Genomic DNA, 15,757 nt, shown 5'->3' on the forward strand with positions numbered 1-15,757 from the left:
AGGTAAATAATTTAATTGTTACAACTGCATTCTTAAATAGCAGATTTTCTTCCTAATGCCTCTGAAAGAGTGTGTAGGTTCTCCTATGTGACTGGTGGTGATTCACAATCTGAGGTGAAACTTTTCTGCACCTTCCTGGTATGACCCATGTAACGCATCAATACCTTTTTGAAATTTCAAGGGCTTGTTAGTTAGCCTATAAATTTTGTTGCCATTGACCTTGCACATTTATTTTAAGCCATGTCCATAGTCATTAAGTGAAATATTTAAGGAAACAATGTGAAGTTGGCCACAGTCTATCTTCACTTCTTAGAATAACACAGATACCTCAGAGTGGCGTGATCTTTAGTGACATTTTAATTCTGTTGGCACACTTTGAAATAGCCAGCTGGGACAGTACAGATAGACCATAGTTTTGAAGCCTTGCAGATGCCATCTAGATGCCAAACTTTTGAGTGGCAAAATAATGCATTTATATATAGATTAAATACGTGGTAATCAGAAGTGCATTACAATGCATGCCAATAATTGTGAACAGCTGCATTAGAACAATGCAGCTGTTAAAACTCCTCCATGCCCTAGAATACATCTATTTCTGGTCCAGTTATTACTCATGGGTATATGTGTATGGTTTTTTTGAAGATACAGAGAATGATTTGAGGAAATCAGTCCTTGATAATAGTCTATCAAGGGAGTGAAAGGTATAAGCAGACTCACAGTTGTTTTAAAAACAATAATCCAACCCCATTCTTACACAGCAAACAGTATCTTGCCCTGAGGATCTTTGCTTTGGTGTTTGAAAACAAACATTACTGTTACAAAGTTGTATACTGTTTGTGTGTATGGTGTCTAATGGGTTGCAGAGTTACCTCCTCCCAGGCTTTAGCTGTATTTGCAAAGTGCACAGTGCTGTTACGGACATACATAATCATGTACTTCAGCTTGATGACTCTTCTTGGTATACTGTGTTTGGCTGCTTATTACTCTAAGGGGGAAAAGGAATGTCTGGCCAAATCTTGAGCTAGTTTACAAGAGAGTAGGTGCAAATGTTGAAGGGAAGGACACTTAGATATGTCACCCTAAGTTGTGTGCATAGGACAACTCTCTGGCCCTTTTTTAGTGGAGTCCGTAATCTAGGCACTGTGAGGCATTTGTTAAAAGAGATAATGATAGATTTAGGTATGGCATATATATTTTTTTTTCTCAGAAATATTGCTCCTTTCTTAGCGGGTAATAAATTGCTTATCAAATTTTGCTCGCTATTTTTATGCTAGCTATAGTCATTGAGTTAGAGCAAGCCTGGCCCATATGGGCAGTCGGAAAGTGTTACCATGTTTGATTGACTGAAAAAAATGAGACCTTTTAAGTTGTATGAACCGGCAGCTTAATCCAGTAACAGTACAGTATTTTATGTGGTGTGAGGATGATCTCCCCAAGTGCTTGAATCCAAGGTTGAGAGACTTAGCTCCTATTAACAAAATCTTTTGAGTGTCTTGGGTGGTATATTTTTTTTAAGAAATGTGTGATGTTACTGCCTATGTGAAGGACAACTTTGTCACCATTGAGACAACAGAGGTGGATTAGTTGATGACTTTCCTTGTGTGTTTTCCTACAAATTGCTTAATTTACATTTATTTATATAGCCAGGGTATTTCTTTTGTATTCTACTTCAATTTAAAAGCATTAAAATGCTCTTAATGAGATTAATGAAAGATAAATGGGAGAAAATGGAAGGTGGCTTAATCATTATGCTTTATCAAAATGTTAGCAAAATGGAGGCAAGAATCCTAGAGGTGCTCTAACCTCATCTGGTTATGCCAGTGCAAAGCTGTAAAAATTGTTGGTAGTAACAGCTAATATCATTCTGTGCCTGTTGCTGAGGCATGTTTTGTGCCAGTGAGTGTTTGAGGACTAGAACTTAAAGATGAAGAACTTCTTTCATCATGGTGGAAACCAGTCTCGTCATCCTTGTTGTCATCATGCTATTTGTGCCTTGTTTTCCACTTGGATTTTTTTTAATTAGAGGAAGCCTTCAGCAGCCTCTGATTCAGCTGCTGAAAGCTATGTCACAAAAAGGAGACCAAGAGCAAAGATGTCAAGATCTCAAATTAGGAAATACAGGGGAAGCTGAAGATTCTGCCTGAGGAGCTGTGCTGTAGGAGAATGGTGTGCTTTGTGTGCACCGCAACTTCCCAAGGAGCATAGGTTTGGTTTTTGACTCTGTTACCAATTTACAAACAGCTTGATTAAAGATTTCTGGATGTTGGCATGACTATACTGTTTGTAGCACTTTGGGACACTCTGAGTAATATTCCGCCCTGCCTCTGCCCCACCCTCTGCCCCATAGTAGTTATGGGGAGAAAAGTGCTAGTAGAAAGATACCAGAAAGTCAAGAAAATGATGATTCTCTGCAAATGTTAGGCAAAACTTTTGTGCTGCTAATCTTAAGTCTCCATTGCTAGTGTTAAGTCAAATGTCATTGAATTCAGTAGTTTAATGAGACTTCCAGAAAGACAGTGATCTTGAATAATAGCTGTTTGACACAAGTCCAAAAGTTTTCTGATCAAAAAGTTTCTAAAGCACTGTTGGTTTGCTTCCCGGAACCTGAAGTAGCATTGGGATTTGGCAGTCATGCGTGAGTAGTGGTGCTTCCTGCTCTCTTGGCCAAGTCTAGATAAATGGAAAACCTTGCATTTTGGAAAGTTGGAACTTTTCTTAGAATACAGTTCTTCTGTACCTGAATAGTGTGTGAATATATTTGAGTATGAAACTTTTGTTCCCCTTTTTTCAGAAAATATGGGGCGTTATATTTGGTATATCTGGATTGTGTGACACAGTTAGTTGCATTTCTTCAAAATCTTATCTTGAGAATTGATTTAATATAGCTCTTGTTATCCCAGTGTTAAGAATAGGAAAAGAATAATTTTCACTGTGTTCACTCTACTGTGGGTTCTCTACAGCTCCAAATCTCATAATGTACAGGCAGCTTACAAGACCCAATGATGCCCAAGTCTACCATGCCTCAGTCCACTGTGTAATCCGTGTCATTTTTTCCTTCATAAACATTCATTATCTCATTGTTTGGGTGCCACAAGTGATGTTACTTGTCTCTATTTACACTTCTGTTTTTCAAATACAGAATATGCTCTGCACCTGTTGCTTTCATTTGAAAAGCACATCTCTGACGTGCACAGTTTATGATGCTAACTTGCAAGCATTTTTTAATTATAAAAGGGTACGTGATGATCTGTCAAGGGACAGTTGTCTCTAAATGGATTAAAAGAAGCTTACATGGTTTAAGAATGGGCTGTGCCCTTCATGTGCTGAAAATAGTTCAGGTTAGCTTGAACTGGCTAAATAGTGTGTGTTTAGTACCTACGCAGGTAACTGTTTAGTTTCTGTATTACAGACAGTAACTTCTGCACCCCTATGAGTGTGGCATGTAAAGGATAGGAAAAAAAACCCAAGGTAAATATGTGAGCTGACCACTGTTGTTAGATAAACTGTTCCTAAGCATCAGCCCACAGGAAAAAATGAGACGCTGTTTAAATAAAACCTGTCCTTTGCCATGCAAGATTATCTTTCAGCTGTTGAGAATCAAAATTGCAGTGTCCTGACTCATCGATAGGACTCTTACTACCTTCCTTTAGGAAAGAGTGTAATGAGAATTAATGAATGATTGGCTGTTTACAAAAGAAATGTTTCCTGAAGGATAGTGGTAGTATCATGAAAACGTTAACAGCATAAGAAAAATGGGATTTTTGGTAATACTGGGAAAAGCAAGCAGGTTTTTGGCTATACAGGTTTTTCTAGAAGTCCAAAACAAAGATACGTGCAAGAGCCACCACTGCAAGCTTAACTAGATACGGGTCTGTTACACCACCAAATAGAAAGATGAGTGGTGGCTGCAGAGTTGAGTGTTTACTAATAGGCAAATTCCACAGCTGCACTGTTTGGGGGGAGGGTGCCTAGTTTTTTAAAAATTACTGCCTTTGAAAAATTCCAGGGTATTGTCAGTAGAAAGTCATGTCTGTGGCACAGAACCACAAAACCGCATGAGGCAATAAAAACACATACTGTGCCTGTCAAACACTGCTCAATTACTTTTGTCTTGCCTTATAGCTGAAGTAATGTTTGCAGCATTGTGGAAAATCTCAACAGGTTTTGGGACTGTCAGATGTTTTGCATGTGTTTTGCATCAGTGATTAGTTGCCCACAAAAGCAGTTAATTGCTTCATATGCTGTGAGTGTGTTGTGAATATTTTCCCCCAATCATTTTTAGCTGAGAAGGGTAAAAGCTACTTTTTCTAAAGCTAGACCGTGGGAAGGCAAAATTGTAGTTAACTGGATCAGTCCGAGTTAGATGGGTTTATTAATTTTCTCTTCTTTCATGGTTATTGCAAAACCAGAAAAAATATGGCATTCTGCTTTATGCAGCTTTACTTAGTCGATGTTGGAGTTTCCAGTATAATTGGTTCCACGGCCAGTTTATTGACTACAGGAATTAACTATTTGAGATCACTACTGCTTTTTGATCTTTCTTGCTTAGCTTTTGCAGTAAACAAAATAATTTCCAGCTACAGCTCGTACTTTGACAGTTGTTCTTTAACTTCTGTTTCTTTTAAAGGTGTGGTGAGACCCGTAGGCCAGGCTAACTTGAGATCTTCTAGATGCAATAATTGGAGGTTTCCTTATAAGACTTCTTTCAAATTGAAGTTGTTGGGTATCTGAAGCTATAGTTTACAGGCATGTCAAGACCTAAATAGCGTTTCTCAACATGTTAGATCTGGAATACATGTTGCTAAGCCAGTAACTTTAAATATATAAACAAAACAATACACGGAAATTATAAAGCGCACCAAAAGTGAGAAGCTATAGGGGAAGAGTTAACTTCTGGCAAGTGCGTGTTCATTCGATTGATCCCTTAATAATTCTGTAACGTGGTTTGTAGTGTTTCAGCTCTGCTGTCCACAGCCAACACCACCACCTGTGTTGGTGGCCCCTTTGGGGACAGCCAGGGTAGCCCCTTTAAACACAATGCTGCAATGAAGACTGCTGCAATGAAGACTGGTGCAGGTGCGTTATGGCTGCAGTGTCCCAGCAGTGGAAAGGCGTGAGGTTGTAGTTGTGGGAGCTTGCCAACCAGGCCCTCAGCTCATGAACCTCAAAGGTGGTTATTCATATCTCACTGCTGAGGTGTCATAGGAAGGAGGAAAGAGGAGCCTGAGAGGCTGGATGGGAAAGAAAATTTGCTTGTTTAGTGGTAGGTCATCCTCAGGAGTCAGACAAATGCTTAGTGGTATTCTTGACCTTAATTGGAAAGAGTTAAATCCGTAGTCATGTCCTCGGCTTTTCTGGACCAGCCCCGGGCTCAGTGATTTTTGTGACAGCCATGCAGTTGCAGCAGGCTCTCTGCATGACCACGTTGTTGAGACAGTGTATAACTCTGAGCACCACAGATGAAAATTCAGAAGTTGTAGTATTAGATTACTCATATTGTTCCAGTATCATCAGAAGTCAGTAAGAAGCAGGAGATGTGAGGAAGCAGCTAGGATTTGGCCAAAGAAGCCTGGGCAGTGCTTCTGGCATCTGGGTGGGTGACACCGCTTCCCATGCTTGGTGACGTAGTGAAGGATGTGGCTGTTCTGTGTTACTGCTGCCAGACATGTTGGAAACAGTTTTTGCCTCATTCAGTTAACTCTGCTTCTGCTACACGTCTCTCAGTTTCTCTTGAAGCCATGGATGAGCGAGCTGCTTTATAGAGGAGAAATGTGCCTAGCTTCCATAAGAAATAAAATATAATGATCTAATGGCTCTCTAAATTGCCAGAATCTTCATTTGAGAGAAAAAAAATAATAATATATATGCACTCATTCCCAAGCAAACACTTTTTTGGGGGGGAAAAAAATGTTCCCAAATAAGGATATCTTGGGGATTGGGAAGCTGTTTTTCATGAATTCCAGTTAAAATACATGTGACTGTACTTTCGAGTTACTTGGGCTGTGTTTTAGACAAAGGAGGTAATTTAAACATTAGTCAATATACTGTGGAAAGCATTGGTGGGAGAGGGGAAGTGTTTGGTGTAGAATCTCCTAAATTATAACCTAGATTTGAGGACAGACCAAAGCCAGCATGAAGTTGAGAGTTTTTCGTAAGGCTGAGGGGCTGACTAGATCTGCAAGTCATTTAGACCCATGCTTTTCATTATAGTGGCTATTTTTAAAGGGTCGCTTGCTGTGTTAGAATTAGTAACTAATAAGCGCTTCAAAAGAAAATCAAATGTATGCATTCTGCTTTATTAAAAGCCTGAATGTAGTTGATTTGTCTTGTGATTTTCACTTCTCTACTTCATGTAGATATTGTTACTTGGCAAGGCAGCTTTAGGAAAGCTTAAAGAAAAGAATAGAAACAGTTTATAACAAGGTGTAACTTGATAGAAATGACTGTCATCACTGAAGGTAATGTATAAGGACGTTTTACGTACCAGCCGTTAGTTTTCCTGTTGTTTGTGAGTAGCCAAGCAGTGGCAAGGTAGGATTCCTGGTATTGGAATAACCACATTGGGCTATTACTTGTATAACGGCTGATCTATAACTTTTCCAGGACAATCAGCAGTGATCTTTCCATACAGGATTGTAAGGCACGGGCCATACTTGGTGCTGCAGTTGCTTTACCTTTCTGGGCTCTGACCAGGCAATCATGGGTAGGTATGGACAGATATGGGCCCCCTAGTCCGGTGCTGGCCATATGCACGAGCTCTCCAGACTTCTAACCCTTCTGCCTTCCCACCTTCGTGGGAGAGAGAAATATGTTTTTAAGTCTCTGGCAGTCAGAAGGTAAGTGAGAAATTCCATGGTATTTTTCCTTAGTTTTTTGTTAGATTTTTGGTTTTGCTTTAATAGAATAAAATATTATCTGTCTGCACTTAAATTCTCTTTACAAATGCCTTCGGAAGTGTTGCCACAGACCACAGGAATGAGACTATGAGCAGTGGTTGCCTTTGGGAGGTCTTGAAAACAACTAATCCTTTGTGGGTAGGAATACCAAAGCAGAGGGCAGTTTGTTTCTTTCCTGAAGTCTCAGCACTGTTTTATTTTAACACATAATGGTGAAATCTTAAATTTTACTTAAACCTAAGGTGGGGCAAGGACCTATGGTTGATTTGGCCAACTATCAAATAGCCAGTAAAGCAAGAAGATAATTTTTCTTGTTCTTTCCTAACCTAATGCTTCATCATAATCTAGTGTGCTGGGAGAGTGCATGATGTAGGGATATGTGATATGTAAATTGTTGACATATGCATCAATAATTCTACCCCTTCAAACTTACTGAAAATGTACAAGCTACTTGGAGCGAGTCACAAGCTAATATTCACAGGCTATGTACAATGAATTAAAGTATTAAATATTATCTTGAGGTATAATTCTGTGAAGAAATAAATACCAATTTTCTCAGCACTCTATTAAATATACCTTATCAAAGGGCAGGAAGCCCAAAAGTTATAAGATGTTCAAAGTGGTTCAGCTGACTGAAGAGATCTTTTCCTGAGATTTCACATGCAAATGGAGCATCCACAGAAACTCCATTCAGTATTTTGTTAATGCTGAGATAAGTGTCTCATGCTGTTTGCATTTTAATGTTTATCACGAATTATCATGAGTTTACAGCCTGGGTTTTGTAGGGTTTTGTAGGGTAAGAGGAGAAACAAAGTGTTTTCAATGTAAGAATTATATATCAGAATGAGATGTTTGTACCAAGACTCCTAGAGATGTATGGTATCTGAAATGCCACTAAGCATCCCATCATCTCTCTTATATCTCAGGTTTGAAGTTGCCATTTGCTCTCTCTAAGCAGGTGGTCAGCACCTGTATTGTTTGATTGTAATTAACATGCCCATATTTGTCTTAATTTGGTATCTTCAACTAAATGAAAAGTAACACAATAAACTAGAGCAGAGAGAATGACTTAAGTGAAATGTTGACAGCCACCTGTAGCAGCCTGTTGGTATGTTAGTAAGCAGGATGACTTGAAGATAGACTTGAAAGCATTACCATGTTTCTTAAGAAGAAAATAATCTGGTTTTTGCAATAACTGCAACAGATTCCAGTTCTCATTGAGTAATACTTAATGGCAACTTTGCTACCTGTGCTTTGCCATCCACTGGGATGTGTGCAGGTTTGCAGTGTTGATACCACATGTGCTTGTGCTTGCAAGACTGCTGAAGTGCTGTTTTACCGACTGGTGTTGCCTGTGGCAGTGCATGTGTTTCTACAAAACTGTGGGAAACGTAGCTGTGTGTTATATTAGTGTATGTAAGGCAACCATTTTTGATGATGTGTAAGTTGCAACAAGAAGCAAGTTTAAGAATGTTTTTGCTTTTCTATTCTTGTGAGCCAGGGCAAGATTAGTAAGAAATTAGTTATATCTGTGACAGAGAAAGGGCTTGGGTCTAAGGAAAAAAGAAATATATTTAGATTAGGTTATTTTTCTGTTCTTTAAATTACATCTGCATTTGTTTTTGTTCAGATAAACCCTAGTGAAAGTCATGGCTTGTTATATATGTTAAACATTTTCTGCCTGTCACCTTTTTTCACGAGTGTGCTAATTTATGAAAAGAAAATGCATTTAGCTTCCTGCCCTGTCAACTGACTGCTTTCTAGAAATGAAATTATGGAAATGGACAAAACTACGGACTACAATGGCAAAACTGCTAAAAGATCAGGTTTTCAGAAGGAAGACCTGACCAGGGGCTTTTCAGGAATGTAGTATCTGCTGCCAGAAACTGTATCATGATTGATCAGCTAGGAAAAGGGAATTAGTTTTGAAAATGAGAGGGGTGGGAAAAATTTCTTCCTTTCTTCCTTCCTCCTTTTAGAAAGGTTCAGTTCAAATACAATTTTGTGGAAAATCTTCCACCCTTGGCTTTGTTTCAGCACTGAAGGTTTTGCAGCTTCTTCTTGTTACATCTCACACTAGAGTTTATGAGCAATCCTTTAAGTTACAGAGATACAAAACCCCCAAGCACAGCACCTATGTTAATATTGGTATTGTGTGTTCAGAGGGGCTCATAAGTGCAGTTAACTTTCTTGTGATTTTTTCCAGTGAGTTTGGTATCTGCTTTTTAAGTTTTGAGTATAATATAGTGCCTTTACTAAGAGGCAGATGGACTGGGAAGGGTGGGAGTTTAAATGAATTGCAGAGGAGAGATGAATCTGGAACATATTTTGGATTTTAGGTTGGATTATTGGCTGAGTGTATGGGTGTCTGTTGTGGAGTTACACACACAGGACATATGAGTCTTGTACAAAGAAATCCTGCTTGCTTTGCATTGAATTTATTTCTGTAATGCTAATTATTGCAATTAGCGTTGTCATTGATGGTCAGAAATTTGAGGTGATGTATCAATTTGTACTCATTGCAGAAGCATGAAATACTGTAGCTTTAATAGTGAGGTTTTTCCCCACTTATTGGTAATTATAGAAGGGTTTCGTTGAATGAGTGAAATATTTGGAAAGGGAATTAATAAAAGGAGAATTTGAAGAATGAGTAGTTTTTTCTGGGCATGTTGCTTACAACAAAGAGCAGACTAATTCATTTTCCTAATAAGGCTGTGCTGGAAGTTGGAATGTTTTGAATTGCATTAAATGTCACAGAAGTATTCATTGGAGAGGAATGGCTTGTGGTATGTTTAGAAAGCAAATTTGATCATGTTTGGTCGAAGTGAACTGTGTACATAGCCTAAATATAGCTTTTTTCTGAAAGAACAAATAACTTGGTTAGAGAAGCCTATGCAAAAACTGTTGTGTTTTTTTATTTTCAGTATTAGTCTGTCAGTAAATGATGGCTGCTGCTTCTGTTTTCATTATCTATAACAATGATTGTGTACAACAGTTTGCAAGAAACTCGAAACTGTAATCATTTGCCAAGGTCTTTTGTTTGCTTTGTTTATAATAAGCATTTATACCAAGCTTTTATGTCTTTGCTTTGTATGTTATTGAAAATATTGCATAAACTAATATACTGAACTACTAGTTCTAAATAATTCAGAAAACATCCTGCTTCAAGCCATCCTTCTGGTCTAGTAAGTAGTAAGAGGACAAGTGTGTCATCTTATTTTCAAAGCCTTTATTGTCAGTTATTCATATATTCAACATGACCAAACCAGCATGAAATTCTAACTTGTTTAATTGCTAGGTGGCAAGGGAGTGCTAACAGCTAAGAAGATTCTGCACTTCAGTTGTTTTTTTTTTTTTTTCTCTGCAATTTGATGGTATCTATCAAAATCCTAAGGGAAATAGCCCGCGAGGAACTATTTTCTTAAGTGTATGTATTGGGCATGTTTTGCTTTTCGGCTTCTAGGGTGCATTTCCATTTCCTTTTGTATTGTCTTCTCTAACCAACATGCATTTTTCACATTCAAATCTTAGTGGCTTAGTTTGCTGCATGAGCATTTTCTTTATACAATATGGGATGAATCACAGATTTTAGTCTGATTATGGCCTGAAGTCAACAAGGCCAAGTTAAACTGTTTTAAATATGTCTGGAAACACAAATTTATGTCCCTGTTTCAAGTATGTTTGTGGGGAATAAAGTAATGTTATGCTCTCTGACTCCAGAACATTGGAAACATTTCAGTTATCAAGCCTATTTTTCCCTGGTGCTTTTCTTCTTTTTGTACACATTTGAAAATGAATTTTGAACAGTATGTCTTCATATAATCTGGAAACAATTGTTTGAAATCACTTTCGCATAGTGCTGTATTCATGAATGCGGAGTAATCTCATCCATTGCCAACTCAAATTTGGTTATTTTATAAAACCAAAAAAAATTAAGTATGTTTCTTTTATGAGACTGAAACGTCAAGATCCAGCATTAGTAAAGAGGTTTTTTTACTTAAGCATGAAATATGGTAGTTGACTTGAATAATGAATGTCTTTCTACTTTTTACTGTTAGATCAGCTTAATTATACACAAAATATTTGAAGCTACTTTATTAAAAACTATAATCCTATGACACAGAGTGAGATGTATGTTTTCTTCTAACTCTGGTCTTAAAAAAGAAAGAAAGTTTCCCTATGTGTTGGCATGTTTTTTTTTTTCTTCTTCTTGCTGCAAATTGACAACTGTGCAATTAGGAGTGATTAATGATGCACCCCGGTGCTTTGAAAGGCTGGAGGTCAGTCTTCTCATAGGCTGCACAATCTGTGGGAAAGGGGAGAATGGACTTGTTCCTTAGTGTGGACAAAACCGTCTCTGTTGAGTATTAACTGTTGATGTGGACATAATGTGTGTCAGCCAGTAACACACAAATGGTGAAGGCAAAGTACAGAAGATGGTCTTCTCATGCAATGGGTTTTTTTCTCTCCGCCCCAAAAATAGTCTGTGGATTACAGCTTTCTCCCTTTTTTTAAGTTAGCTATTGCACCCTGCGGCAGGATTGTTGTTTCTGCAATCTGATGAGCCCTGAGGGCCAAATGGCTTTGATGGAAGCAGTAAACGTTATGAATGTGATTAGTTAAGAAGAATAAGAAGACAGAGAGTTGTTAAGTGGGTTGTGTGCCTAATTCAAATTTCTCTCTCTTTGTTTCCATGATATAAAATAGAAAAGCTGATTTACACAGGTGATTTTATGGAGGTGTTTTAATTAAGTTGTACAAGCCTCTCCTAGTTGATCTCCAATTAAATGAACCTTTCTCCTTCTCTGGCAAATTATCTTTTGGAAAATGGGAACCCAGCTTCAGTTCTTCAAAACTCTGTTTTGAAGATTTGTCTGAAATCAGGGTTGTGTGATTTCAGGCAAGATATGGTTGCTGGGTCCTGAATCATTAGATGTGGCAGTTTTTTTGAGCAGCTACCAAATATGGCCAGAAATGTTATGAAATGTGGCAGGAAGCCACTTTTCTACCAAAACAGCCAGAAAAGACTGAATTGTATCAGCAGCAGTGTTTGCAGACAGAATGTTAGTCTGCCAGATTTTTGTGGTCATTTTTTGGTGGTTTTATTTTGTTTTATACAAAATGTATATGTATATATTTCATTATTTCACACATGTATGTGCAAATCTGAAAAAAACCCAAACAAAATCTGTCAATTCTGTGTCGTCTGCATCCTCTCCATTACCAAACTTCCGTTCTTTCCCACCACCCTGCAGCAGTTTCAATGCACCCACTCTTTGGAACAAATTCTTTTGCCATCTGCTGTGGAATTCAAGTGACATAAACCTTAACTTTAGACACCAAAACTGTGCTAAAAGTTTCTGTATTGTTTACCTTGCGAAGTCTTTTAGAAAGGTAGATGTTGTTCTAGACCTGAATAAAGGTTATATGCTTTCTAAAATGCAATTTGTCTGACCAGAGGTTTTGAGTTACGTGGCATAGTTTCTTATGAAAGGATGGAAAAAAATAGGCAAACTGAAACTGAAGTCTCCTAAATGGTGACGTGGTACTATGAATTTACAGATCAAATAGTACTTGGTTATAGATGCTAGAGTTCCTAACATTGTCTCTAGATTAATTAATCCTGTTTGCTGTTGCTTTTTCCTTGTATTAACAGCAATGTCGTAGGTTTTACTTGAATACTTCTTGTTTCCTTTAGAGGAAACAAAATGAATTTTTTATCTATCTGTGGGTGGATGTCATGAGTTGGAAGAGGGAGACGCTTAAAGAACTTATTTTCTACATTTATGTGTATGTTTTTCTTCTTTTAGAGTGGCTTCTGTAACAAAACCTGATCTTATTCATGTACCCAAGGTATGTTCTTTATCACAACAAAGAAATGTAGCATGTGGCGCTGTTACCTATCTGCTAAACCCTGTTTCTGATAAGCACTGTTATTCAGACTTCACTTTCACTATAACCTGCTTGATTTCTCTGTGTTACATTGAATATTGCAGCATTTGAATCTGAGGGATTCCTTTCCCCTCCACCCTCAAAAAAAAAAAAAAATAAAAAAAAATTGAGAGACCTAGCAAATGATGATCCACAAAAAAGTGTGAATAAATGTTCTTCTAGCTCTTGGAACAATTTTTTTTAGAAAGATAGTGCTGAAGTTTTTCCTCTGTCCCTAAGAAAGGAACAGTAGTAGGTTTATTGGGGTTAAAGTAGGCACTGAAGTCTTCCTTTGTATTTCAAAGGAGCTTATCTAAATATTAGAGTTTCAGAGAACAATTCCTCTCACTTTTGTTAAAGCCCTCAGAAATAACTTGTTCTCCAGTTCTTCTAATATTATGTTCTCAAGCGATAGTTTCAAACTCCTCTGTTTGATAAGAAAGCTGTTTGCAAATCTGAAAATGCTTAGAAGTGACCTGTAATTAAAAATTCTCTACAGTGGGCTTAAATAGCGTATAGCATATTATTGTTCTGCTGACAGTGATTTGAAACACTACAGTCTGGAAAACATCATGTTATAATATTGCTTCCAGGAAAAAAAGCTAACTAAAACAAAACGTCCCAAAAGAAACAAACAAAAAAATCACATTTTTCTGAGGTGTCCCATCTGACAAGGTTACATGAAAGCATTGGGGGCACATTGATAGGGTGCAGCTGGAAAAGCTCACCGAGTCCCAAGGCACTAGCCTCTAATAAATGCGCTCCAGGGCTCTTAAAGGCAATATCAACAGATCAGTATATACAGCGTGTGTGTACACGCGCAGGTGCCATTTGTGTGGGGGAAACTGTGTATCTCTGATTGGATTTGAGAGGTGGAATGTGGGTTTTTAGAAAAAATTGATAATTTCCACATGAGTTACCTGTTGCGTTTTGCAACGGAGTAGTTCTTCAGTTTGTTTTGAATTTGATTTGTGGAGTGTCTGTTTTGGATATGATGAGAGGAGTTAGCATTGTGGGATTTCATATTGATTGTGCATGCTTGGATCATTCCCTTTCCTAAAATGCATGGCTTGGTTTTTTTCCATACATTCCGTGGCTGCAGCCTCAGTAAAGCTTGCTTCTGTGCTTCTTCGTTTCATGCTCGGTTACCTCCCCTGAGCACAACAAAAATATCAGCTGAAGAATGTGCATGCTTTTGGCGTGGTTTTGTGTGTTTCTTTTTTGTTTTTCATCTTGCATAGGGAGAACCTACAGAAGTAGTTAAGCCTGTACCCATTGCCTCTGCTGTTGCACCCAAAGTCACTGCCACAGCGAGCGTGGCTTGCAATAAGACACCGAGACCGTTTGGAGCTGTAACCTCCTCCAAAGTCACCTCCATCCCATCACCGTCCTCCGCCTTCACCCCAGCCCAGGCGGCTGCCACCCCAGCCCCGTTTGCTGCACCCGGACTGCATGTTAACTCCAAGCCTAACACTGAGCAGCGATCGCCTGCGCCGAGCGCTGCTAAACCTGCAGTTAATATCCCACGGCAGCCCGCTGTGCAAAATGCCGCCCCGAGTGCCTCCGCCGGCGATGGCACCCAGGATGTAGCTGAGGGGCTACGACGAGGATTGAGAGAAAACCAGGGGGAGAGTAAACAGCAAAATGGGTAGGTGGGATTTTTTTTTTTGCTGTGAGGGTATTTCCTCACAGGAAAAAAGCTGGGCTTGTTTAAGGGCCAAGTAAAACACTGCTTGGAGAAGTTGTTTAATCCTCAGAAGCAAATCTCTGAGGACGGACTTGTATCTTAAAAGGGATACTTTGAAGGGCAAAGCCAGACTTTCAGCAATGATTTTTCTCAGGAGTGACGTTGTATCAGTTTATATAGTGTCACAGCTAAATTGAATCAGGACCACAAACTACTTCACACAATGAATTGTGTCATGATATGTTCTGGACCTTACAACAAGCCTGGTCTTAATTTCAGTGTCCGTGTCTCACTGTGTATTTTGACTCCTGATATAGTGACTGAAAGCAGCAGGCACTCAAAAGTGCGGAGAAGTCAAGAAGGGTTGGTTTGTGCTGCCAATGTCTGGGAATGAGATGCTTTGAAAGATCAAGGTGGCCCCAGCGGCACCTGAGAAAGATCTCAAAAGGGAGGAAAAGTGACAGATGTCACATTACTTCATTGCACAGAAGTATTTAAAACAAGAAACTTTAAGATGTATTCAAGAAAGCTGTCAGGGCTGAGCAGATTTTTTGCAGTTTTATGACATAAATACCTCAACTGTAAATGTTATCCTTACCTTAAAAAAGCATCACAGATTTAAAACTGGTGTCATTTTCATATTCAAATAATTGCTTATGTTGAAGTGGATATTGGAGACCAAATACTTAGGGGACTGTAAAGCTGCATAAAAGCCTTATACTGTACCTGATGTAGTATCTAGACTGGCAAAAAAAAATTAGGAAATAAAAATGAGGACAGCAGCAATCCTATGGACTCGGGCCTGTTTGCAGCCCTGTTTTGGCTGCACTCTTTTGGCTGCGGCCACCTGGGACTCTCCCAGAAATTCCTGGGCAGGGCTTGGGAGCCCCAGGGACTGGTTCCCAGCCGCTGCTGTGCTGCGGAGAGAGGAAGAGGCTGGGCGTGAGCAGTCCCATGCCAGTTGGCCTCCAGTACCAGCAGCACTGTCTGACAGATTGAATTAAGTAGTAAAGAGGGCAGGAGGAGAACTGTAGGTTTGTCTTCGATCTTAGGAACGTAAACCGTGTGCTTCAAACCTAAAAGCTGTTAAGTTTTCCCATTCCTCAGAAGAAAGGAGCTGAAAGAATAGGCCTAGTGCCTCTCTCCTCTGATATTCTCTCAGTATCTTAAGTGTATAAAGAACCCTACAACTAAACATCCACGTCAACTGAAATACAGAATAAATTGCAGTTTCAATTGAGCT

General features: G+C 38.8%; 1 protein-coding gene across 15 annotated transcripts in view; it reads left to right on the forward strand.

The window, feature by feature from the left end:
* Positions 1–15,757, forward strand: part of PDLIM5 (PDZ and LIM domain 5) — a 128,861-nt gene that overhangs the window by 58,843 nt on the left and 54,261 nt on the right. For 8 of the 15 annotated variants that reach the window (XM_054064570.1, XM_054064574.1, XM_054064575.1 and 5 more), the window contains exons 4-5: positions 12,707–12,749; positions 14,069–14,475. In XM_054064570.1, the coding sequence (XP_053920545.1) occupies positions 12,707–12,749; positions 14,069–14,475 (450 nt within the window). The remainder of the gene's footprint in view (positions 1–12,706; positions 12,750–14,068; positions 14,476–15,757) is intronic. The other 7 variants (XM_054064576.1, XM_054064577.1, XM_054064581.1 and 4 more) reach the window with 2 other exon arrangements.

This window comes from Cuculus canorus, chromosome 4 (genome assembly GCF_017976375.1).
Source record: "Cuculus canorus isolate bCucCan1 chromosome 4, bCucCan1.pri, whole genome shotgun sequence".
NCBI classification, from domain to species: Eukaryota; Metazoa; Chordata; class Aves; order Cuculiformes; family Cuculidae; genus Cuculus; species Cuculus canorus.